The sequence below is a fragment of the Engystomops pustulosus genome, chromosome 4, assembly GCF_040894005.1.
Source record: "Engystomops pustulosus chromosome 4, aEngPut4.maternal, whole genome shotgun sequence".
Lineage (NCBI taxonomy): Eukaryota > Metazoa > Chordata > Amphibia > Anura > Leptodactylidae > Engystomops > Engystomops pustulosus.
The window spans coordinates 106,909,974-106,936,995 of record NC_092414.1 but is presented as its reverse complement, the minus strand read 5'-3'; the positions used below and the strand labels follow the sequence as shown (position 1 = coordinate 106,936,995).

Sequence of the window (27,022 nt, the reverse complement as noted above, 5' to 3'; positions counted from 1 at the left end):
ATATATATCAGTATGTATGTGTGTACATTCAGCGTGCCACCATGTAAAATATACTATATGGAGGTATGCTGTATATATTATATGGTATATGGCGGCACGCTGTATGTATTATATGGTATATGGCGGCACGCTGTATGTATTATATGGTATATGGCGGCACACTGTATGTATTATTGTATTATATGGTATATGGCGGCACGCTGTATGTATTATACGGTATATGGCGGCACGCTGTATGTATTATACGGTATATGGCGGCACGCTGTATGTATTATATGGTATATGGCGGCACGCTGTATGTAGTATATGGTATATGGCGGCACGCTGTATGTATTATATGGTATATGGTGGCACGCTGTATGTATAATATGGTATATGGCGGCACGCTGTATGTATTATATGGTATATGGCAGCACACTGTATGTATTATATGGTATATGGCGGCACGCTGTATGTATTATATGGTATATGGTGGCACGCTGTATGTTTTATATGGTATATGGCGGCACGCTATATGTATTATATGGTATATGGCGGCACACTGTATGTATTATATGGTATATGGCGGCACGCTGTATGTATTATATGGTATATGGCGGCACGCTGTATGTATTATATGGTATATGGCGGCACGCTGTATGTATTATATGGTATATGGCGGCACGCTGTATGTATTATATGGTATATGGAGGCACGCTGTATGTATTATATGGTATATGGAGGCACGCTGTATGTATTATATGGTATATGGCGGCACGCTGTATGTATTATATGGTATATGGCGGCACACTGTATGTATTATATGGTATATGGAGGCACGCTGTATGTATTATATGGTATATGGCGGCACGCTGTATGTATTATATGGTATATGGCGGCACACTGTATGTATTATATGGTATATGGCGGCACACTGCATGTATTATATGGTATATGGCGGCACACTGTATGTAGTATATGGTATATGGCGGCACGCTGTATGTATTATATGGTATATGGCGGCACACTGTATGTATTATATGGTATATGGCGGCACACTGTATGTATTATATGGTATATGGCGGCACACTTTATGTATTATATGGTATATGGCGGCACGCTGTATGTATTATATGGTATATGGCGGCACACTGTATGTATTATATGGTATATGGCGGCATGCTGTATTGATTTTATATTATATGGCGGATTGTTTTATGTATATTGTTCTTTGTAGTAGCTCGCTGTGTGTTTTATATAGTTCATGGAGGGACGCTTTATGTATTTTGCATTGCATTATTTTCACATTTTACCAATATGATTGGGTCTGGTCCTGACACTCCTTGATATTTTACATGTATAGAGGGGGGGGGGCGTTTTTCTATAGTTCGCCTCAGGCAGCAGAAAGGCTGGGTGCACCCCTGGCTGCAGGCTATATACTGGGGGGCAGGGCTGCAGTCTATGTACTGGGGGGCAGGGCTGCAGGCTATAAACTGGGGTGCAGGGCTGCAGGCTATATACTGGGGGGCAGGGCTGCAGGCTATATACTGGGGGCAGGGCTGCAGGCTATATACTGGGGGCAGGGCTGCAGGCTATATACTGGGGGCAGGGCTGCAGGCTATATACTAGGGGGCATGGACTGCAGCCTTTATACAGGGGGGGCCGGGGCTGCAGACTATACTGTATACTGGGGGCAGGAGCAGCAGGCTATATACTGGGGAGCAGGGGCAACAGGCTATATACTGGGGGGGCAGGGGCAGCAGGTTATATACTGGGGGGGCAGGGGCAACAGGTTATATACTGGGGGGGCAGGGGCAGCAGGTTATATACTGGGGGGCAGCAGGTTATATACTGGGGGGGCAGGGCCTGGCAGGCTACATACTGGGGGAGCTGTGACCAATGCATTTCCCACCCTCGGCTTATACTCGAGTCAATAGGTTTTCCCAGTTTTTTTGTGTTAAAAATAGGAGTCTCGGCTTATACTCGGGCACGGTATATAAATTTGGTATCACCGTGATTGTATGGAACCAAAGAATAAAGTAGATGTGTAATTTGGAAAGTGATGCAAATGCATTTTTTTCCAATTTCACCACATTTGGAATTTTTTTTCTAGGTTCCCAGTACACGGCATGGAATAATAAATAACATCACTAAGAAGTAAAATTTGTTATGCAGAAAATAAACCCTTGCACAGCTCTATACACGGAAACATGAAAAAATTAAAGTAAATATAAGGTTAACAGGTATGGGAGAGCCAGAATTTTTAGTGGTTGGCATCTTATCACTTATTTTCCCCACTGTGCATTGTAAACATTATGGCTACATCAGAATTTCAGGTCGTTACACATAAGAAATCTTATTTGGGAGAATTTATGCTCTGGCCAGGATTTGCAACTTTTTTCTCCCTTATGACACCTCAATGTAAAGTAAATATGGAGTGAGTTGTGCCAAGCTGGAGAATTCATTGCGCAGGTTATAGCGTAATCCTACCCCATGCAGAGCCACATGACCAGAGCCTCATGATATATAGGACACAAGAAAAGGGGTGGGGGGGAAATAAAATGTTGGCACACAATGTGCCAGCATTCGATAGATTCCCCCCCATCCAGTTCCATAAAACATTTATATAGTACAACCACCATGAGGGGACCACCAAAAATGACTTTGGAATATGGTCACTGTGTTTATGTTGGAAGCGTTGCTATTCTCAAAAAGATTTTTTTGTGTTCAATTAAACTGTTATGAAAGATATTTGGAGGCTGAATTAGGAACATTGTAGTCTGGGTGATGACGTCTGCAGATAAATTTAAATTTTGCTTTCAGATTTTTCCTAAATCCAAGAGATTATGAGAAAATCTGTGATTAATTGATTGATTACAGTGCTTGTGGAAAATATTGTTACTTTATTAGCATTGAAAGATAAAAACAATCAGATTTTTAATACTTCATGTTTTTAGGCAGATTCTTAGGATTTTAGTTTTTCTTATTAGTTTACCAAATGGCAGTTGACATTTTCGTCATGTTCCCTGTTGGTTATAATTAACCTTCACCAAGTATGTGTTAGTGTCCTGCTGTAAGAAGTGGCTACACTGTAGTTAGTCATTGGCATTGGTTTGTCATTGGTAGAATATGCACCTGTGGGATTAGGTGTATGAACAGGAAGCAAGAGCAATGGCAGTATATAATTAATCAGGAATGTTGTATCTTCCAAGTAGTATGAAACCAGGAGATTAACTTTTGGAAGAGTCGAATATGGCCAACACCCTTATTAGGACTTGTTCCTCTGTATTCAGTGTTCTGTAACTAGTGACAGACTAGCCCATGACATTGTTTGATTTTGTAATGTGATTATACCTTCATGCCTCACTGGCTTAAAGATTCTTTTAAATTTTGAAAGCACTTCAGATAATATGCTAACCTGGAAAACAGAAAACACAAAAAGATTTTAAAAAAAATCTGAAATATAATAGTCATAAGGGAGGCAACATGTTTACCATTCACTTACATTGTGAAAGACAGTTGTGAAGAGCAAATTGAACTGACTACAGACAGCAAAGAAAGCTGGCACCTTGCCATACCTCTTTGGCAAGTCCTTCTTTATATTTTTCTCTTGCACAAGATTTAAACAAATGTCTAATGTTGACATTTGTAGAAATCCATGATGTGCGAGTGATAGGATAAATACGTCTGAGCAGCAGAATACATTCTTCTTTAATTAAAATGCAACATGACTGCCATTATTGTTACTGTATATGTCATTTGAATTATGCAACTTTTTACATAGATCATATGTTTTATTAGCTAAAGTAATAGCACACTAGTTGGTGTGGTCAGCGTAAGGCCGGCATAATATTTTTAAGTACAGGCGGTCCCCTACTTAAGAACACTCGACTTACATACGACCCATAGTTACAAATGGACCACTGGATATTGGTAATTTATTGTACTTTAGTCCTAGGCTACAATAAACAAATGATACAGTTATCAAATGTGTCTGGAATGAAGCTTTAGTTTTAATATTGATTCTTATGACAACCCAACATTTTTAAAATCCAATTGTCACAGAGACCAAAAAATTCTGGCTGGGATTACAATGATAAAATATACAGTTCCGATTTACATACAAACTCAACTTAAGAACAAACCTACAGACGCTATCTTGTATGTAACCCGGGGACTGCCTGTACTGTATTGATGGAAATATGTAGTAATTCTGTACACAACATTGTAAAAGCCTACATTTTAAAGAAAATCAAGCATAATAAACCAGGGACACTTTCTCATAGATCCAGATGCTGTGACTGTGTTTTTTAATATTTGTTATCCTCAGATTCCTTCCTTCTAAAACAAAATTTGAAATTATGCCAATGAGCCTGAGGGGCTCTGGGGTGTGTTTCCAGAGCCCTTCGGTGATTTTCTCTTTTTTCATAGGCTGTTACAATGGTTAGAGCAGGTCTTCCCTCCCCCTGCACTTTCTGCATCTGCTAGATTACACAGGCGAGGGGAGGTGGGGGCGAGAGATTTTGTTGCCCGTAGCAACCAGTGAATCTGAAGCACTGAGGGGCTCTGGTAACACACCCCCGGACCCCTCAGGCTCACTAACATAATGATATAAGTTGGTTTTATAAGGTAGGAGGACTTGGATAACAAATGTAAGAAGATTTCTATACTCAGAAAGGAGAGGAAAGCGATGTGATATCAAAATCATAAATCTTTATTAAGTATACAAATACATGTTAAAAACAATTAAAAATCCCAAATGGGAAGGACAAAGAACCGAAAGATCCCAATAGGCCCAGTAATTCTGATAAAGATAAGTTTTTCAGATGCAAGTAACAACAGATAAAGATGTGACTCTACTCCAGATAGGAAATATAGCGTATGCAGCCGGTGTCCATGCCCTGTCAGAACAGACACGTGTATTTAAGCAGGTGAGCTTCACTCACCCGGCACTTCTGTGATCTCCCGTCCTCCCAGGTCTGACTCCTATTGGTAATGTAGTTAATTTATTTCCTTACACTTTTGATCTCTTTCCGTGTGTGAAATGTCCTTTTAAAGTATCATACCCTATATTTCCTATCTGGAGTTGAGTAGCATCTTTATCTGTTGTTACTTGCATCTGAAAGACTTATCTTTATCAGAATTACTGGGCCTATTGGGATCTTTTGGTTCTTTGTCCTTCCCATTTGGGATTTTTAATTGTTTTTAACATGTATTTGTATACTTAATAAAGATTTATGATTTTAATATCACATCTGCTTTCCTCTCCTTTCTGAGTTTAGAAGTTTGTTTATCAGATGTGCTAATTGTGTTTGACCCCATTTGTTTCATGTCTTAAATGTAAGAAGATTACCATGGTCGCAGTTTATCAGCGAGTATATCATGCTTGATTTTGATGGTAGATGTTTTTAAATAAAATATTGTGCAGATATCTGGTAAATAATGTAATAATATGATTAAGTTTTAAATAAAAGAAAGGATTGAAATAGCAGTACAAGCTCCTTTATAGCGCCTTCATATTCCGCAGCGCTTTACAAATCATGGGTAAATATGCAAATTAAATAAGATATTAAACAGCAATAACAGTCATAGGTATGTAAGCCAACATATGTATGTAAATGTATGGAGTGTCTGTGATCAAAGATAAAACTGATCATAGACAGATGCCGTCAATGGTAAACACATCATCTAGGAAGCCAAATGTGACTTAGAGGGTTTCCCCCAGTAACCAACTGCCCAACCTACCATTTTAAAGGGGTTTTACCACGAAAGTAAATTCTCACATCTCAATCCCCTAGTGTTGTTAAAGGGGTTATCCGGGTTTAAATTTTTTTTTATGTCCGGGCTGGGGAGGGCTAGTTAAACACAATAAACATGTACTTACCTCCTCCGGTGCTGCCCATGTCCCGCGCCGCGGCCCGTCTTCTCTGTGCACCGGTTTCATTACACCGGCACACAGGGAGCTTCCGGCCGGCCGGAAGCTCCCATGCGCACCATCTCTCAGCGCTTACAACGCTGAGAGATAGGGACGCATGGGAGGAGCCGTCCACATCGTGGACCGGAAGCTCCCTGTGCGCGGCTTCCGTGCCCCTGTAAACAAACAGGGGCACGGATCGAAGGGACCGCGGCGCGGGACAACGGCGGCGCCGGAGGGGGTAAGTACATGTTTATTATGTTTAACTAGCCTTCCCCAGCCCGGACATAAAAAAAATTTTAAACCCGGATAACCCCTTTAACTCAAAGATCATTTTAACCCCTTACTTTACAATTTACTCAGTGTTATTGCTGTTTTAGCTTCTATCACTCTCTATGCTGCTAATTGTAAAATCCCAGGGTGTGGGTGGGGCCTCACTAAGCAGACGCATTACTGTATTATTCTTCTAGTTCTGTGGGGTGACAATGTGCTTACATTATCAGGGTACAGGGTTTATATACACTTTCATCTGGCTTCTGTAATAACACAATGACACATAGTGATGAGAGAGATCAGAGATATGAGATGCCTATTGCACACACAGCTCTACTACATCTCACAGATCATGAGATCCATTAGATGCCTATAAGATCCACAGCCCTGCTACATCTTACTGATATGTGCCTGCCACCCCCTACCCCCGGATCACTTATCTCCTTGAAGCTTGTAGTTTGCAGCCTCTCTCGCTGCTCATCATGTGGTGGCAGGATGTGATGAGTGTCTCTGAGCTCCGGGTAGGGGGCGAGGCCACAGCCAAACAGAGGCAGAGAGAAACTCAGCTCCACAATCTCACACAGAAATCCAAGATGGCCGCCACCCGACCCTAAGGGAGAAGTTACTGGGTTGTGTCTAGGGGAAACTGAAATTTGTTAATAACCGTTAATTAGAGAATGTGCTATTTTCTTATGCTGAGTACATATAAGAAACTTGTCTTTGTGGGAATATCCCTTTAATAGTAACATTTTCAGCATGGTCAATCATCCCAGAAAGAGCTGAAAATAAAGGAAAGAAGAAAAGATTTAAAGTTAAACAATTAAACATAGAAATTGGTTGATTTGACTAATTTACAAATCAAAAGGAACAAAAATATCATCAATGTTCCCACAACATCCAATAATGCCTGAACGCATTGAAATCTGCTTCCGTATGGTTAAGACTGTGTAAAAAAAGAAGAAAATATAGATATCTTGAATCAATATAACAATTGATTCGAGGTCATACGAACGACTAAAGTATCAATATGAAATGATGGTCACTCTTTAAGAGACAAAGCAAGGCAGTGAACGAACATTGTCTATAAAGAACAAGTATATATTGGTTCCCATAATGAACTTTTGCATCATGAGCATATAGCTGCAGTGCTGTGGGGAAATAAATGTTAAAAGGACATTTGATCAGATTCATTAGGAAAATATATACAATATGTTTTCAATCTGACAAAAGATTTTTTTATAAACACAAGACCAGTTGTCAGGGCGACACTTAATATTTAGCTAGGTTAGCAGTTGGACTTGGGCAACAGTCTTTAGGGGGCTGGACTACAGCTAGTTTTGGGTCAGTGCACTTTCAACATTCCTTAACATGTACTGCTGCCCTGCTTTCCTAATTTCCTATACTTGCTTATTAGTCCTTGAAACAAGGTTACACCTCTTCTTTGGTCACAACAGGGATATGATGCAATACAGTTGTTAGAGAAACAGACAGAGCATGGAGAGGGGCTATGATACTTGGATATAAGCACTGGTTTGAGATCTTTTCGGCAGCACAGGGGCTCTATGGTATGCCGTTTACAGTCCTCGTCTGCCACTTTAACTCTCTTCTTCAGATTCTTCTCCCCACTTCTTTGTACTGTACATGTTAGACCACTACTCTTCAGGAATCCCTGAGCCTCACGTTCCCCACATTACAGGTAACCCACGGCAGTATATAGCACAAAAAGGCCCCAATAAATGCATGACTTCATTAACATCTCTTAAATGATGGACCACATTCCCTACACATAGCAATTCAGACTGTGAGGGAAAAAGAATTAAGGGTATGTAGAAGCACTACTACAATATTTTTCCTTTGGGTATGCAAGACTGTGTTTTATGTAAAAAAAAATTCAGAAAAGCAGAGGTTTTCACTGATATAAGTTTGGGAAATGTGCAGGCATTTGACCACTTATTAAACATTTTGACAAAAATCTCAACATTTGAATGTTTTTTTTTTTCTATAAAGGGTAAACTGCATGGGATCTTTCTTATATTTTGATAGATGATTCATTCGTAATGTGTTTGTGATTGTTTATTGTTAGTTATGTCTTAGGGAAAGGGGGTGATTTGAACCGTTGGGTTTTATAATTTTTTTTTTAACTATTCTTTTTAGGCCTCTAGGTAGTTTGATACCTTGTGGGTCTATTTGCTCTAATACAAGGCTGTATTGCAGTAACTTGTCAATGTGGTGCCTTTGTATTAGGGTGTAATGAAGATTGGTCTATGACCACCATGGCAGCCCCTGGTTGATGGGTCGTTGATGCCGTACTTGAAGTCAAGAAGGAATTTTAACTGACTATGAGCCAAATGTGCCTTAATGTTTCATATATCTTTTGCTCTTCTCTGGATCAACACTGCAGAATTGATGGACCTGTATTAATTCAAGAAATATTTTGACAGTGACACAAATTGTGGCGTTCTTGCTGTTTATTCACCCCTTACGGGACTTTTTCATTTTTGAAATTCCATTTTTCACTCCTGGCTGTCAGAAATCCTTAACTGTTTTATATCCCTGTCTACAGAGCTGTATAAGGGCTTGTCTTCTGCGTAAAAAATTGTACTTCCTAGTGATTGTATTTACTTCCCCCTCCCTTGTACTAGGAAGCCAGGAAAAAAATCCAAATGTGGTTAAATTGACAAAAAAAACAGATTTGCTCTATTTTCTTTTTGTCCCTGTTTTTATGTTATTTGAATGTGCACTCCGAATAACACCTCCACTTAATTCTATAGTTTGGTATGATTACAAATTTATACAAAATTTGTATAGCTATTATTATAATTATACTTTAATAGATTTAATAAATTAAAATCTTGTACAAAAAAAAGTTCTTAATTTTTCCATATTCTGAGACTTTTTCTTGCTTCAGTGTACAGACATTTGGAAGGTGTAATGTTTTCCAGGATAAGATGACATTTTCATTGCCATAACTTTGGGGACTGTATGGCCTTTTGATCACTTTTTATTTAATTTTTGTGTGGCAAAAAAATGTGAATTTTCATATTTTGATGGAACAGGCATTTTGGGACGAGACGCTACCAAACATGGTTCTGATTTCATTTGTTTATTTTTATATCTAAGGAATGGGGGTGATTTGAGCTTTTAGGTTTTTTATATTTAGAGCTCTTCACACATTCGCTGTGGCAGAATGATGTTAAGGGATTTCATAGTGGGACAAGGGGTTAAAACATTCAATATACAATTAGAGACGAAAGTTCACATGAAAGGCGTCCCTGGCTCTCGGCCACTGAACAGTAGTAAGGACACTGTAATAGTTTCCACATGTGGCAAAGGTATGTATGGCTGCCAATGACACTTGGTCATAAGTGTTTATTGATAATATTACTGAATACAGAAACAGCTATATATAGCCATAATTTATTTCTAGCTTCAACCAAATGTAGCATAGGATGGTGCTTCACAGTACAGATTGACTGTGTCCCAAAACATACTGCCAGCCAGAAGTGTTTTTTAAGGCAAATAAGGGAATATAGAAAAAGAAACTGTAATCAACCATAGGTTGTTACTTATTTGGAATCATTAATGTATTGTTATCTATTGATATGTAATGTAATGTTATTACATGAGGTGTAATTATGACCCATATTAGTTGGGGAGGTTGAGTACTACACAGTCTGATTGACTGCGCATCCAGATGTTTCTATTAAAAGGGGGGAGCTACATCCATTGCTAAAAACCAATTCTTTGCTCCAGATGTAGTATCAGTCCGCATTGTTGACATAGCAGAATGGAGGTGTGAGTCAGAGGAGCAATAGTTAGTGAATTAAGTGTTAAGAACACCGCATGAGAACACTGCAAGAGAATACTCGCTCCACATATGCAGAGAATACAAGGGTTACTTATTTTAAGAGGTCCACACCATACAGCTGGGATTTGTGGATAGTAGATTTTAAATGGTGCTATATGACGTAAGTGCAGAAGAGTGTCAGTTTCCAAAGAGGGCAAGTAAGAATCATTAACACCATCACCTAACTCCAGATCTCAGCCAGTCAACCAACCAACCAACCTACCTGTAACAGGTTTTGTTTCGCCTTCTTCTGTGGAAGATTTTCTTCCGTAAATTAAACTCTATTTTACCTCACTACCTCCTTCCTCCTACATCCATTTTCTCAGTGTCCTGCTCAATTACCACATCACACCAGCACATAAAGTGCCCTCTCAAACACTATTAGGCCACAGACACCATAACAGAGAGCACCCCAGGAGAATAACTACTGCCACCAACACCAATTGGCAGTCAATAGCTAAGGGTCACTATCAGTATTAACAAACGCAAATAGAGCAATACCTTTTTTAGAACAATTTATTCCATCTACTTACAAACAAGCGATAAAAACGGCTTTAAGATACACATTGTAGAAGGTCTGCGTCTTAGCCTGACCCAGGGTTCCTCCTTCAATCATGGCTTTTTCCAGTAAGATCTACCTTCCAAAACCTTGTGACAGATTTCAGGCTTATTACTGTCACTCCCCTGTACTGTGCCAGAGCAGTAACGGGGTAAGTTGTGAAAGGGAAAGTGAAATCCCTGCCCCTTCAGCACTGCCAGATACATCAGGACCTCACGTAGAATTATGCCGCAGCCTGTGAACTTTCACTTATTAAAGTTTGCTAGCTGTAGCCAGTATGCAGGCCCGGGGCAGGAATGCCCTGTGCCAGCACACTCTGCCGCTCCTCCTTCATGCCACATAAAATGGGAAATAAACACAATTAAGGACAATGAGCTAATAATTGCGATTATTTAAGGGACTTGTAAGCCCTGATAAATATGCCCCACAAAATGAAGAAGCACTATTAAAATGAACCCATAACATTATACACTGTTCCACTGTACATAACGGCAACTGTATGTCTTTGTATTATATGTCTATTCTATGGCCCTTAAAATGATGCATACTATTGAAATAAGTGATTCAATAAAATGTAACATTTTAATTGTCAGCTGTAGTGTATTTATATATATAATATGTGTGTGTGTGTATACCCATATAGGATAGTTTATAGGAGTGGAGCCGGGCACCATTTATGTTTTAATTTCAAATACAGTATGTTGAATAGAACCCAAATCCTGAATCCTGTGTCACTGCCCAAATCTGCCTGGAACATAATGGGGCAGATTTACTTACCTGGTCCATTCGCGATCCAGCGGCGCGTTCTCTGCAATGGATTCGGGTCTTCCGGCGATTCACTAAGGCAGTTCCTCCGACGTCCACCAGGTGTCGCTGCTGTGCTGAAGTCCGCCGAGGTCCGCCGGAGTTCACGATCCTATTCCTGGTGCAGGTAAGCGCGTGTCCACCGACACTTTTTTTTTTTGAATGCGGCGGTTTCTCCGAATACAGCGGGTTTTCGTTAGGCCACGCTCCCCGATTTCCGTCTTGTGCATGCCGGCACCGATGCGCCACAATCCAGTGGCGTGCGCCAAAAACCCGGGGCAATTCAGGGAAAATCAACGCAAATCGAAAATATTCGGGTAACACGTCAGGAAACCGCGAATCGGGTCCTTAGTAAATGACCCCCAATAGTGACAAGAATAGGCTTGTTTAGAATATTTTTTAAGACCTGTTCAGGTGAGCTTCTGTTTAGGCCTTACCTTAAGGCTTTAGCTACTCATTTGTTACTGGATCACTCTGGGGGACGCTGTGGATGTTGTATATCTGGACTTCTCAAAGGCATTTGACACCGTGCCACATAAAAGGTTGGTATATAAAATGAGACTGCTGGGAATAGGAGAAAATCTGTGTATTTGGGTAAGTAATTGGCTTAGTGATAGAAAACAGAGGGTGGTCATTAATGGCACATTCTCAGATTGGGTTGATGTTACCAGTGGAGTGCCACAGGGGTCAGTATTGGGGCCACTTCTTTTTAATATTTTTATTAATGACCTTGTAGTGGGTTTACACAGTCAAGTTTCAATATTTGCAGATGATACTAAGCTGTGTAAAGTAATAAATACTGAGGTCGATAGTTTAGCATTACAGAGGGATTTGTGGAAGCTTGAGGGATGGGCAGAGAAATGGTTGATGAGGTTTAATGTAGATAAATGTAAAATTATGCACTTGGGCCATGGAAACAAAAAGTATAATTATGTTCTAAACGGTCAATTACTTAGTAAAACTGAAGCTGAAAAGGACTTGGGGGTATTGGTGGATGGTAAACTTAATTTTAGTGACCAGAGCCAGGCGGCTGCTGCTAAAGCAAATAAAATAATGGGATGTATCAAGAGAGGAATAGATTCTCATGATAAAGCCATAGTTTTGCCCTTATACAAATCCCTGGTCAGACCACACATGGAATATTGTGTACAGTTTTGGGCACCAGTGTATAAAAAGGATATAGTAGAGCTGGAACGGGTGCAGAGGAGAGCAACCAGGATTATTAGGGGAATGGGGGGATTAGAATACACTGACAGATTAAAAAATTTGGGATTATTCAGTTTAGAAAAAAGACGACTGAGGGGAGACCTCATTACAATGTACAAATAACGGACAGTACAAGGATCTCTCCAAAGATCTTTTTATACCTCGGCCTGTGACCAGGACAAGGGGGCATCCTCTACGCCTAGAGGAGAGGCGATTCTACCATCAACATAGACAAAGGTTCTTTACTGTAAGAGCAGTGAGACTGTGGAACTCTCTGCCGCAGGAGGTTGTTATGGCGGACTCTATGTACATGTTCAAGAGAGACCTGGATGCCTTTCTGGAGAGAAAAAATATCACAGGTTATGGGGATAAAACATTTATTTAATTCTTAAAGGTTGGACTTGATGGACTTGCGTCTCCTTCCAGCTTTATATACTATGATACTATGAAACATTTTAAACATTTTTCCTTCTAAAATTAGTCTGTTACACCAAAGAATAACGTATTGTGGGACATCTGTATTTTACAGCTTGATGATCACATAATTTGACAATTACAGTTAGTAATTGGATAGGATTCACATGAAATATATTCACCTTGACCTTCCCATTTTATGTATTCTCCATTTAAATTTTACATAATGATTTAATATATGATACTGATTAAAAAATAATCTTGAGTGTAGTTTATTGCAGCTAACCTTACAGAATTGATATGCCTAGAATGTATCTGACCCCATGCTTACATAAAAAAATGTTTGCTAGGAGTGTAGTTGTAATTGACAAATCTCACCAGCTGCTGCTATCACTGTTAATGTGAACTGTATTTTAATTATTATATTATCTAACAGCAGTCTTTTTGTAAATATGTTTGTATGATATTAAGTTACCATATGTTGCTATTTGTGGGAATGCAAATTGTTTTAATGTAAGAAAGCCATTAATATTTCATTTAAATCCAGCCAAGTTCATAGTTTTAGTTTTACACAAAATAAAATTAGCAATTTCATTTTATTTGGCTTATTAACTGGTCTATTTTTAAAGCCTGTAAATAATATGGCAGATGCTACTTTTTTTTTTAGAAAAAAAATTACATATTTGTAAAAGCCGCATTATGTAAATTTTTCTTTACTGTACAACTATTTCTGACCCCATAAGAATCAAATTATGTACTTAACCCTAAACATTTACTTATAAAAAGGAATGTAAAAATGTACTTGCCTATACAAATTACCTTTCTCAACAAATGGCATCTATCTACCCACTTGAGATGATTCTATTCCTTCATTAAATTCTAGCTGTGTTTAATTAATCTGATTGCACTTGATTAGGCCTACACCTGTCTATATAAGACATCACAGAGAGAATGTGAGAGTACATGAGAATCATGAGGCCTAAGGAAATGCGCAAGGAGCTCAGAAACAGAATTGTGGCAATGCATGGGTCTGGCCAAGAATTTGTGCAGGATTCAGTGTTCCTAAGAACACTGCCCTCCTTTATCTTTAAATGGAAGAGATTTGGAACTACAATAACTCTTCCTCGACCTGGTCATCCAGTCAAACTAAGCAGTGGCGGGAGAAGAGCTGAGGTGAGAGAGATAAACCAGAACCCTAAGGTACCGATGAAAGCCTCTCCTCAGTGCAAGACATATGAAAACCTGCATACAGTTTGGATTCCTAGACAATGATTCTCTGGTCTCATGAGAAGAAGATCAAATATTTTTGTTGTTAATTCTAAGCGGTATGTTTACAGAAAACCAGGCACTGCTCATCACCTGCTAAAATACAATCTGAACAGTGAAACATGATGGTGGCAGCATCATGCCATTGGGGTGTTTTGCAACTGCAGGGACAGGATGACTGGTTGCATTTGAAAGAAAGATGAATGCGCTCAAGTACAGAGATATCCAGGATGAAAACCTCTTCCAGAGTGTTCTGGACCTCAAACTGTGCCAAAGGTTCATCTTCCAACAAGAAAATTACCCTAAGCACAAAGCTAAAATAACAGAGCAGTAGCTACAGGACAACTCTGTGACCATTGTTGACTGTAAACCCAAGTGAGCATCTCTGGAGACACTTGAAAATGGCTGTCCACCAACATTCACCATCCATCCAAGACTCATGGCTGTACTAGCTCAAAAGGTTCTTCTACTCAATACTGAGAAAATAGGCTGATGACCATGTGATATTTCAGGGTTTTTTTTAATAAATTAGTAAAAATATGTACATTTCAGTTTTTTTGTCACGATGCGGTGCAAAGTGTACATTAATGAGTGAAAAAAAAACCTTTTTTGATCTTACCAATTGGCTGCAATGAAACAGTGTTATTCCATGGAATTGGACTAACATATGGGTCCCATCTCTACAGGCTGAAGTGTTTGTTTGCAGCTGGCCCAAATGTACACTTTCATTTTTGATACAATCATTTGTTGGTTAATACAGGAAGATGGGTTAACCCCTGGTTTAAGCTATTGAAATGTTAAATATAGTGTAAATAATTATTTCAATTAAAGAGCCATATAACCAGTTTCATTTGATGTCTCTTACCATGCATTACCTGAAAAATCACATTTGTTTAAAGACTTTCAAAATTGTGCTTTAATTGTATATAAAACCGTCTATTTCCAAAAGGCCATTAAACCTGTCAACATGACCCCATTTTCTGTCTCTTCCATGCCCTATAGGAAATTCTTAGCACATCTCCAAACAGTTTTTATAATAAATCAGGCTCCGTAAAGAGTTGAGCACCCGCCTCACTACTTAGTAACCGCAAATGTATTGCAGCGGAGATCGATGTGGAGACCAGGCAGCCGTCTCCACGTCATCCGTGTACGTCCGAATGAAGATGCTGACCGTGCAGGAGCTGGAGTTTCCTGAAGGTTAGGAGAGAAGTGGGGCCAAGGGGCAGGCTGATAGTTGCGGAACCTGTTTTATTATAACAAATTGTTTGGGGATGTGCTAAGAATTTTTTTTGGTGGCATGGGGAAGACAGAAAACGGGGTCTTGGTGACAGGTTTCATTAGACAACTGTCCTTATCAAAAATAAAAGCCTATATAGATGTGGGAAAAATAAGACATTTCATTACTTTTTTATGGTTGTGTTTGCGCTCTGTATTGCACATGCTTCTCAATGTCTTGTTCAGTGTCACTGAAGCATTGTTCATATGTTTATGGTTAAAAATAACAATGTTGTCTTGGTTTCATATTTTTTGGTTCATTCATTTTGCACATTGGGTAGATTTATCAAGCTGTCTGAAAGTCAGAATATTTCTAGTTGCCCATAGCAACCAATCACAGGTCCTCTTTACAATATTCATGAGCACTGGTAACATGAAATCTGAGCTGTGATTGGTTGCCATGGGCAACTAGAAATATTCTGACTTTCAGACAGCTTGATAAATCTGCCCCAATGTGTTCACATAGTAAACATTTATTTGTTTGCTCAGTTGATGACCAAGGACCTTGTATTAACAATGAATGTTACAAACAATTTTAACATATCACTGGTTATAAACAGCTACAAGCTCTTTTTACTAGTTCAGAGTATTGAGAGTAAATGAGAGTTTTGTCACTAGACCCAAATTGCAAACCATTAAAATTGGTTTTAATCATCCTAATGCTTTTAATGTTAAATTGTTTAGATCAAGGTTACTATTTATCCTGGTTCTCAGAGCATCATCTGTTTTCTCTGCTCTAGTTGAATGTCTTATCTTCGGCTCCTTCTATATTGCCTAACTTTCCTAACTTAGGGCCTAACTTTCCTTCGTGGGAAAACCCCTTTAATTACTATAGGATACGTTTCGACCGCAAAAAGATTCAGCTTTGTCGCTTACGCCTTTAAAAGAATGTTTTAACTTCAAGATGATGACAAAAATGTTTTTGATTTTCAGAAACCAGGAATGGACCTTGCAGATACTTACATAGCATTTGTGAGACAAAATCAAGATATCCTGAGAGAAAAGGTTAACGAGGAAATGTATATAGAAAAGTTATTTGATGTAAGTAGAATTCTGTGTTTTTACCAATTACAATGTATTGCGTCAAGCTAATGCATGATATTTTATTACAAGTGGTTACCATATATACTTGAGTATAAGCCGACATGAATCTAAGCTGAGGTACCCAATTTTATCACAAAAAAACGGGAAGACTTATTGACTAAAGTATAAGCCTAGGATTGAAAATGCATTGGTCACAGCCTCCACCCAGTATATAGCTAGCCAACCCCATTCCCCCATATGTATACAGCCCCATACCCCTGCCCCCAGTATATAGCTATTCAGCTCCCTGCCTCCAGTATATAGTTAGCGAGCCCTCTACCCCTAGTATATAGCCAGTTCCTGCCCCAATATATAGCCAGTCCCCAATATATAGCCTATCAACCAATGCTCCACAATATATATCCAGCCAGCCTGCCCCCTGTATATTTCCACTAAGCCCCATAAACAAAAAAGTAAACTCAATACTCACCTTTCCAATGCCGATGCAGGTCCTCTTCTTTCTTCCTGTGCTTCGGCGGCAGCAGCAGGTCGGCACACACTGGCAGTGCACACACTATGATGTCAGGTGCTTGCTAACATCACAATGTGCATGACAGTCGTGACATAGTGTGGTCACGCACACTCTATAACACCAGCCGCCGCAAAATCATAGTGTGTGGCCAGCTAGCACACACAGAGATACCGGAAGATAGAAGAAGACCAGTGGGGGGCATCAGAAGGGTGAGTACTTGAGTAGGTGAGTACTTTTTCATTTACTTGAATGTAAGCCTAGTTTGGGTTTTGTAGCTCATATTTTGTGCTGAAAAACTCAGCTTATATTCTAATATATATGGTACATATCAAGATATTTGCTGGTGCTATGGTGTAGATGCCCCGCTACTTTCACTTATTCATTCAAAACTTTTATATGGTGACTCTGGAGCCTTTCAGAAAAGGTATGTATATACTGACATGCCATGTTACACTTAGATTGCATACAAGTTTCCCTGAGCATGTGACTTCTGAAAGAGATTGTTTGCGCCAAAACTTCTTAGAGGATTTGTAGCAAAAGTGGTGACTACATATATACAAAAAAATGTGTGTTCGTATGTATATATACATATATATCATGTCTCTGTGTGTGTATATATATATATATATATATATATATATATATATTTATTAGACACACATTTTTTCCCATTTAACTTTACCTATTGAGGCTGTTTCTGCAGAATCATCACACGCAGTTCAGATTTAAAAAACAAACATTTAAACACAGGTTGTATCATAACAAAATAGGTGAAAGCTAAGGGAGTGAATATCTTCGCATACCACCAGGTATGATAAATATATATATATATAGGTAAAGGTTAGGTTCTTTGGGTTTTTTCTTAAGTTGAATTTGTATGTAAGTCGGAACTGTATATTTTATAATTGTAACCCGAGTGAAATTTTTTTTGGGTGACAATTGGAGTTTAAAAATGTTGGTTTGTCATAAAAACAAGGATTAGCAATAAAACTTAATTGCAGACACTTGCAATAACTGTTATAGCTTATTGTAGCCAAGGGCTAAAGTACAGTAAATTACCAACATCCAGAGGTCCGTTTGTAACTAGGGGTCATCTGCTAGTCGGGTGTTCTTAGGTATCTTAGGTAGGTGTCTGCCTTTTATATGGGCGCACGGTGGCGGAGTGAGTAGCACTTCTGCCTTGCAGCACTGGAGTCCTGGGTTCGAATCCCACTCAGGTCAACATCTGCAAAGAGTTTGTATGTTCTCTCCGTGTTTGCGTGGGTTTCCTCCGGGTACTCCGGTTTCCTCCCACACTTCAAAACATACTGTTAGGCTGTTTAGATTGTGAGCCCCATGGGGACAGGGACCAATTTGACATGCTTGTGCAGCGCTGCGTAATCTGTGTGCGCTATATAAATAAAGAATTATTATTATTATTATTATTTATATGTGTGTATATATATATATATATATATATATATATATACACACACACACACTACAACTGAAATGTTTGGGGTCACTTAGACATTTCCTTATTTTTTTTTAAAGAAAAGCACATTTTCTCAGCATCAGTTCTCCTCCACAACTGGATCTTTCGTAAACGAGGGCAATTAAAATCTTTTTTAGAAGAATTATGGCTCTAATCCCATGGATAGTGGCATCAGTAAAACATGTATAAAGACATCTAAAAGGTACTGTGTGTGGTTTGTAGTCCAAAGTGCGGGAGATTTATCATACACTGATGCTTATGCAGCGGCATATGATCGATGCCCCATTGCAGCATGCATACACTATGAGTATATAGAAAAAGAGGGAGATATTTGCAGCTCTTCACCCCCAACATGGATCTCTGCCAAAGGTGTATGCAAGATCCACATCTGAATGCATCAATTGGAAGCTAGGTGCATGTATTAGACTGCAGACCAGCAGTCAAGACACATCCAAGCAAAAACACAGTTTCTTTACGGCACTCCGGTAAAACAAGGACTTCTTTATTTCATACTGATAAAGCGCATTACCAAAAGGTGAGTGAGACAGTTAACGCGTTTTGAGCTATATGCTCTTAGTCATGGCATAAATCAAGTACATAAACACATGTTTTTAAAATAAAAGGCCTCCAATGAGAGAACGCTAGAGTTCATTATGTCAGATATTAATTTTATGCCATGATTAAGAGCGTACAGCTCAAAACACATCGGCTTTCTCAGCCACCTTTATGTAATGCTTTTAATCAGAATGAAATAAAGAAGTCCTTCTTTTACCGGAGTGCCATGAAGAAACTGTGTTTTTGCTTGGATAACCTACAGCATAACTAGAAAAAAAGGACACTGACCCTTTAACATTTAGCATGCTGAGACCTGTAGAGTTTTAGATGCAGCCTGTGCAATTTCTCTGAGCATTGCACACATTGACCTTGGGCTCAATTTGCTTTGGTTCCATTTGTTAATAGTCTTTCTCAGTGGACTAAATTGTTTTGGAAATGGCTGTATAAAACACTTTACAAACATATTGTAAAGCATCTCAAAGATCATTCCTAATGTCTTTTATCCTTGACACGTGTTAACACATACCTCAATGTTTCTAACCAGTAGCCTTCTAAAATGAGGCTCTTACAAAGATGGTCACACTTAAAAATGTGTGGCCCTACATAGTCCAACTCAGTGCTGAGTATCAGGGTGTACAGGGACACACCTCAAAGTACTAACCACTCACTGCTCTAGATTGAATAAATAAACCGCACACAAAGAGCTTTAAGAAAATGTCATATAAAATTTCGATTCTATGGGGATAGCAATGATTAAATAAAACAGTCAAGATTGGTAACATATTCTCTTTCAGCTTCAACATAAAACTGATATTTGTGTATATAATCCACATGCATATCATGTAATTGCTGTCCAGTTTTTCCTCTGAAATCTTTTCAAGCCTTGCAAAATCTAGTGCAGTTTTCAAGAGAGAGTTTTGTGAATAGTAGATACCTCTCATAAACAATCTGCAGCAGTCATTTACCCATCTGAATATGAGGAAGAGTGTGCAGCAATCCATGTCATGGTTTCCACATGACCCAATTGATGGGACTGTAAAAATGCCATTTATCTTCCATCCAAAAAAATCTATCAGTCTAGTCCCATGTTCGTTACAGTAATGTACAGTATATTTGAAAAGAAACCATAATAACATTCACAATCACATTTTAATTTGTGTTAATATTCTGTTTTTTAATGTGCGAAAATAATTACATTATGAAAGCTTTAATGCCCTGTGGGGTAGAAGAATAACATATCCGTCCAGCTGGCGCTTTTACAGCATAGTAAAACTATATTAATGTGTGCTTTGATTTGGACCTGTAGCAAATTTATCAGCAAATGTTTCCTGTCTTAATAATGTGTGAATATGTAGTTGGAACTGAGCAAAACACAGATTTGCAGGATATGGTGTTCTCAAACTGTGAATTTGTCTTGTAAGAAACAGACATTCTTAAAATTGATAATCGTTTTATACTGGGCTGTAACTTGTCAAATCAAAAATAGTGGTCTGTGTTAGGCTACATTCACACTGCCGTTGCCCGCCATACCGTAGCATGGTGCGCACTCGGCGGTGCTGGGGAGTGGAGGGGGGGGGAGCGTCGTTCACCCCCACCCCTCTACAAAGCGTAGAGCCCGGCGCTGTATTCCATCGAAAGATAGGACATGTCTTATCTTTCTACGAGCTACGGTATGGCGCCATGAGGCCATTGCAATGTAGGGGGGGGGCGTATATACATCGACCGTATGTACATCCCCCATATGTTTGTGTGAATGTAGCCTTATATAGTATTCTATCTATATTTGAGCAATGTAATATGCTCTATCACCTTTCAGTTCATTTTGGGTACTTCTTCTACATGATTTAGGGACATCGGGACAGTATAGTGCCGGTGTCGGACTGTGATATCACAGCGCAGACCAGGCACTAACACCCGGATCGGAAATAGGATAAAAACTGGAGAGTGGTATAAAATAAGGTAGAGAGAACAGATAATAATAATAACTGACCGGTGTAGCCTTAATCTATCCTGTCCTGATGGTAAAGGGCACATATTCTACCCTAGGATGGTGATGACTCTACAGGTGGAAGATATAAATGTGATGTTGTGGTCCATCTTGTGGTGGGTTTTAGATGAGGGGGTCCACAAGATGGACCACAACATCACATTTATATCTTCCACCTGTAGAGTCATCACCATCCTAGGGTAGAATCTGTGCCCTTTACCATCAGGACAGGATAGATTAAGGCTACACCGGTCAGTTATTATTATTATCTGTTCTCTCTACCTTATTTTATACCACTCTCCAGTTTTTATCCTATTTCACCTCTGTATTTGTCATCATGGTACATTAAGAATGTAATCTGACTTCACCTATGTATCTGATATCATGTTATCACTATTACCTCTTCAACAATGAACTACCAACCACCATTGGTTACTCTATATGTCATATACTTATATACTTATACCTTTGTACATTTTTATTTCTACTGCATTCTATATTTGAACCTTTTATATACAAATTGATTTTATATGTATTCATTATATGTGTTACATTTATGCTTTTTTATATACATTTTTTACTATATATATCTTTTATCTTATATATATATTTTTGTGTATAACAGAACATTGTATAAAAACTGTACGGACCTGAGGAAGGGAGCGGTACGCTCCCGAAACGCGTCGTCCTCGTATGCATCTAAATAAAAGCCTTATCAACACTGAGAAGCGTGGTTATTGGTCCTGATTTTCATTCCAACACTTGTACATTCCCATTCCCGACCTAACCAGATCGGGAAACAGGACTACGCAGCTAAGTCTCAGTCGACCTATATCATCTATACCACTTGTTACCCCCACTATGTTATTTTAATATTCACTCTTTCTGATATTTCGATGCGCTGTGTTCTTTTTTCTATATATCCATTTAGTGTAAAAGTCTGTCAGCCTCTGTCTGTCATGCCTCTGTCTAATAAGCATCTCATGCGTCTCTGATCTATATCATCTCTCTTTCTATGTGTCATAGTGTTAGTACAATGTCAGAAGCCACATGAAAGTGTATATAGACCTGTACCCTGATTATATAACCACATTGTCACCCCACAGCACTAGATGGATCATAATGTGTCTGCATAGAGAGTCCCTACCCACACCCTAGAATTTTACACTGACCAGCCTGGTGAGTGATAGGAGCTAAAACAGCAATAAAACTGAGTAAGGCTACATTCACACAATGTATGCCCGCCGTACCGTAGTACGGTGGCCATACATCGGCGCTGCGGATGTATGTATCCTCTCCATTGGAATATACAGCGTATGGTGCCGTTTTACGTAGAAAGATAGGACATATCCTATCTTTCTACGGGCTACGAAGCAGTACGGTTCAGCACATGTGTTGCACCGTGCTGCTCCCATACAGGGCCGTGAGCCCGTGAATGCAGCCTAACATTGTAAAGTAAGGGGTTAAAATGATCTTTATTGTGTTAACATCACTAGGGTATTGAGATGTGAGAAATGTCTTTCTTGGGAAAACCCCTTTAATGACCCCCTCAATAGTGTACCTGTCTGGGTGCAGTCACGCATCGTTCAAGTGTTGTGTTTTCTAAGGCAACACTAGCGCACAGGGGGGAGGCTTTGGCCTGATCGCATATGAAATCTGTAACCTGCACTGGGTGTCTTGTATTGTTTAAATGAAAGACAACGGGTGCTAGTTACCAATTCCATGCGTTTCACTGTAAACACATATGCGATCAGGATGAGGCCTGCCAACTGTGCCCTTGGTTTGCGTGAGGTAACGAAACACTAGCGCAATGTGGGGCAGCACCCTCCTTTTTAATGGTCCTTATAATACTGTCCCTACTTAATTAAGTTTTTTGGTTTTTTAAGGGTCAGTTTTCAGTTGTGCCATATATTTTTCAAAAACTTTGACTTACCTTAGCCTTTACTCCCAGGGTAAAATTCCACATCCTCTTCTGTCAAATATCGGTATGATGCAAAGAATCCCACCCCCATTAGTGTAGCTGGTCCACAATCAGGGAAACTGCATGGTCTGTTGTCATGGACTGACAATAACAAGTGTGAAATAGCCTTAACTAATGCAAAAAATTGAGGCGTGAACTAGTCTTAATCGAGATCATGGAAATCTAAAGGCACATTATTTGTATAACAGAATGCAAAAAGTCAATATTCAGTATCCCTCTTCTTTAAATACACTGGATTAATGTGAATTTCTGAATAAAGTTCCTTGAAATGTGATCTGTGCACAGAATTATCATTTGGCAGAGCCCCAGAAATACACATCTTTGCATGATGCACCTGGCCATGTGTGGCAGGTCTGGTAGAATCTGCTAATTAACAATACAGGCTTAAACAGGCACCTCGTCTGGCAGGATAGTTAGTAGCCTGTTGGTGCTCAGCAGGTTTTGGTAGTGCTTCTTATTTCTCTATCCTAATGGTCTACTGCCCACCTAATTTTGCCTTATTGTCAGCCACTATTTACCACAGCTTGAAGCCCTCCCAGGAGGCTAAATTATTATCAAAGGATTAGGGAGATGTAGCCTTACAACTCTGACATTTCTGATTACTTGTCTAAGCCAGAACACTAATTAGCTGTGACTAATCAAGAAAAATGTCCTTGCCATAGAAAACCATTTAAAAGACATGAGAAAAGTAGAACAGCAATTGAAAAGCAAAGTATTGCTCAGATTTGCTGACAGTTGTTAGGTTTCCGCCCAAGCTTTTTAGTGCTCCTTTAATTATGCAAAGGACTGTGGTTTCTGCAAGAATATAAGAGCAGCTCACATTAAAGAACCCATTGTCTTTTGTTTTGTATGTTTACATGTGTCCTCCAAATCAAAACAACAAACTGTTATTTTTAAAACTTTTTACAAATCCATTATGTTAGTTAAGGCTTTTTGTGCAACCATATGACTGCAACAAATCTGGGAGAGCATTACTTGCACTACAGTAAATGTGTTCTAGACATTGGCATTTCTAAATAGATTACCTTACTCCTTTGTGTAAAAATGTGGTATAAAGTTAAACAAAATTGTCTGACTTCTGGCGGGATGCCCCAAAACGTATAGCTTGAGCCTCAAAGTCAAACATAGAAAGATTTCCCTGTATATGTCTTGTTTGACACAATAAGAGGTTGCTGATTTTTAATGTGTAATGATAGACAAGTAAATCTTCATAACAAATGGGATGTGTCAATAATAGAATCTCTTTCCTTATTCACTGTTCGTGCATACAGTATGAAAGTCATAGAGGGAGAGCTATCTCATACAAAACATCGCATAATTCCGAAGGCAGGGAGCAAAGACTCTCTCTCTTCTCTCTCTCTCTCTCTCTGACAAGCTTAAATTCAAGTTCATTTATTTTGTCGGCATTTCTTTTGTATGACCAGCCACAAATTACTCCTGTGATATCCGATTTTCAGAGAGGGGGTGGAGGGTTCATAGGCCAAACCTTCGCTGATCAGCTGCTGGTTGAATTGATTAGACAACCCCTATAACTGTACATGTTAGGCCCTACTACAAATCTCAATTGGAGAAAAAAAAATTCTGTGTATCTTTTTTTTCTCCCAAAACTAATTTCCAAAGAAAAGATACTTTCATGCAGTATCCTTGTAGTTGCCTACATACACTCTACTTTTAAGAAGATGAGTGCAAAAATCTAGATTACATGAAGGGAATAGAGAAGTTTTCTTTAGTTTTCAACAAATACATTTCAAAGGCTTTTTTTAATGCCATGATTACAAAAATATCACTATAAAACCTCCTACAGTTTATTTACTTTTTAGGATTAATTTTTTTCAGTATTTAACTTTTTATTCATTTATCTTGCCCCTTTTTAATAAAAATCAGCAAATAGAAAATGTAATCTATATTAACAATATTATTGTAATAAAAATCGAATTATTATTATTGTTTTTATGTTCAGTGGATGGTTGCAGAACAAAAAGCAAAGGCAACATAATGGTTAGCAGGGACAGCGGATGCCAAGCATTTGCCTGCAGATGCGGATTATTTTATAACATCTCTTATAAATATTGATAATTGTTATTGTGTTTGAATTGTTCTTGTAATATTTTTAGTTTAACAGTCATCAATTAATCAATACTGAGAATTTATGCAAAAACTGTAAGGTAAAGGTTCCAATGGCTCCTTGCACAGTAGACTGAAAATACATTTCTTATAATGATGGATCGTGAAATATTGCAAGCAATCATTGTTAGTGAAAGAATAATTGGGCTTTTTTCACTATCAAATATATTTCTATACTGTATATATTTCACGTATACAGAAAGAATTGTGTGTAATTCTGTAGTTGTGGATTGAGCTCTCCAGTTCTCATACCACTTGAGGGTTCAGCAGATTTGCTCTGTGGATATCACTTTCTGCAAATGTAGTAAAGATCTCCTCCCTTTTTTATCCAGATTTGTCGGTGATCTTGACTACAGATATGTAACAGCTCTTAATCACAGCTTTCTACAACTGTCTAATAAAAGCCTTCACAGCTTTCTGAAGTCATATAAACATCAACATGATTGCCATGTGATTTCTTGAGGAGTACCAAGCATCACATTAGAACCTTAATTATTCCTGCAGTCAAATTGTAGCATCCATGAATTTTCACACACAGAAAAGCCAAGGCACTCTTGTTCGGATAAGTGCTGCATGTAATTGAATCATTCTGAACATGCCGCAATCTGCCAGCAATAGTATGCTGATTATGAAATGCATTTGTTTAGTATTTTCAGAGAGCAGTGGAGCAGGGAAATTCCTTAGCTGTGTCCTTTATACATGTACAAGGGGAGGGGGGAATGGTATGTTGCTAAATCTCTTTTCAGGGGCACTAGAAAGAAACAACTCAAATCCTTGTTAGAAAATTGCAGAGTCTGGTAGTGACAAAGAGCTCATGCTTGCCCTATTGTTACTTCCCCTGTGTCCCGAGAGTGGAGCCCTTTACAGCTGTGTAGATCCAGCCTGGCTCAGATGTACTACTTTAAGAGAGGAGGCTTGTCAATTTTTGGACACAATAGATAGAGTTTTTTTCAGTGCCTGTTGCAGTGCTGAGCACAGTTGGGGATCAATGCTAGCCATTCAGACTGCACCCTTTACCATGGCTTTGATTTGTTAATTCAAGACTAAAGGTCCACCAAGGGGGTTTAGAGTGTTTAAGAAAGCTGATGAACTCTTTAAGAAAGCTGATGAACTGAGAGCGTTCGAAGCCTTGGTGTGGCAATTTCCATAGTTGGTGGCAAGTAATGGCTCTGAGGGAGCTGTGTCCTTGTTGACCCATGTGTTATTAAAATGCACAAGCACTGCGTTTCTCAATATTTCAGCCCTATTTCATTGTCAATACCACCTTCTGAGTCGTTCAGCTTGTTGGTCGCTCTAAAGATTCTCTTAGATTGGGTTTGAAAACTTCACCTTAAACACTAGATTAGACTGATGTTCTGTTTTCCGTGCTCCTGTTGATTTGTTGAACCTTTGCAGGGCTGGAAAGCAAGTAGCAGCTTGATGGGGAGACAGGCTGCTAATATGATTTACCAGTCAACAGTCATGCACAATAAGTGTGAATAAATACAAGGGTCTCACAGAATCAACCCTAGCTTTTTCCTTTCCTCTTATTTTTACTTGTCAGGAAAATAATGCATGCCCTTACAGGAGCTTGATGTGCAATGAATAAGATAAAACAATACCATTTTCATTTTTCTCTCTCTTCTTTTTGCTGTGAAATACATTGTATGAGGATGAGATGAGTGTTGTTCATACAGTACGGCAGAGATTGCTTATTTTTTAGCATTATGCAATTGCAAAATTGCTGCTAACATTTAACCAGTTGTTTTCTCCAACCAAAAATTAAAAGCTGTAACTGATGATTTAATAGATAATAATGTGAACTTCATT

The 27,022-nt window shown here is 38.8% G+C and overlaps 1 protein-coding gene across 11 annotated transcripts in view; it reads left to right on the top strand.

Moving 5' to 3' along the window:
* CADPS2 (calcium dependent secretion activator 2) overlaps window positions 1–27,022 on the top strand; it is a 295,527-nt gene that overhangs the window by 260,977 nt on the left and 7,528 nt on the right. For 10 of the 11 annotated variants that reach the window (XM_072147011.1, XM_072147001.1, XM_072147004.1 and 7 more), the window contains one exon: window positions 16,471–16,578. In XM_072147011.1, the coding sequence (XP_072003112.1) occupies window positions 16,471–16,578 (108 nt within the window). Of the gene's footprint in view, window positions 1–16,470; window positions 16,579–18,625; window positions 18,777–27,022 lie in introns of those variants that run through there. The other variant, XM_072147009.1, reaches the window with a different exon arrangement.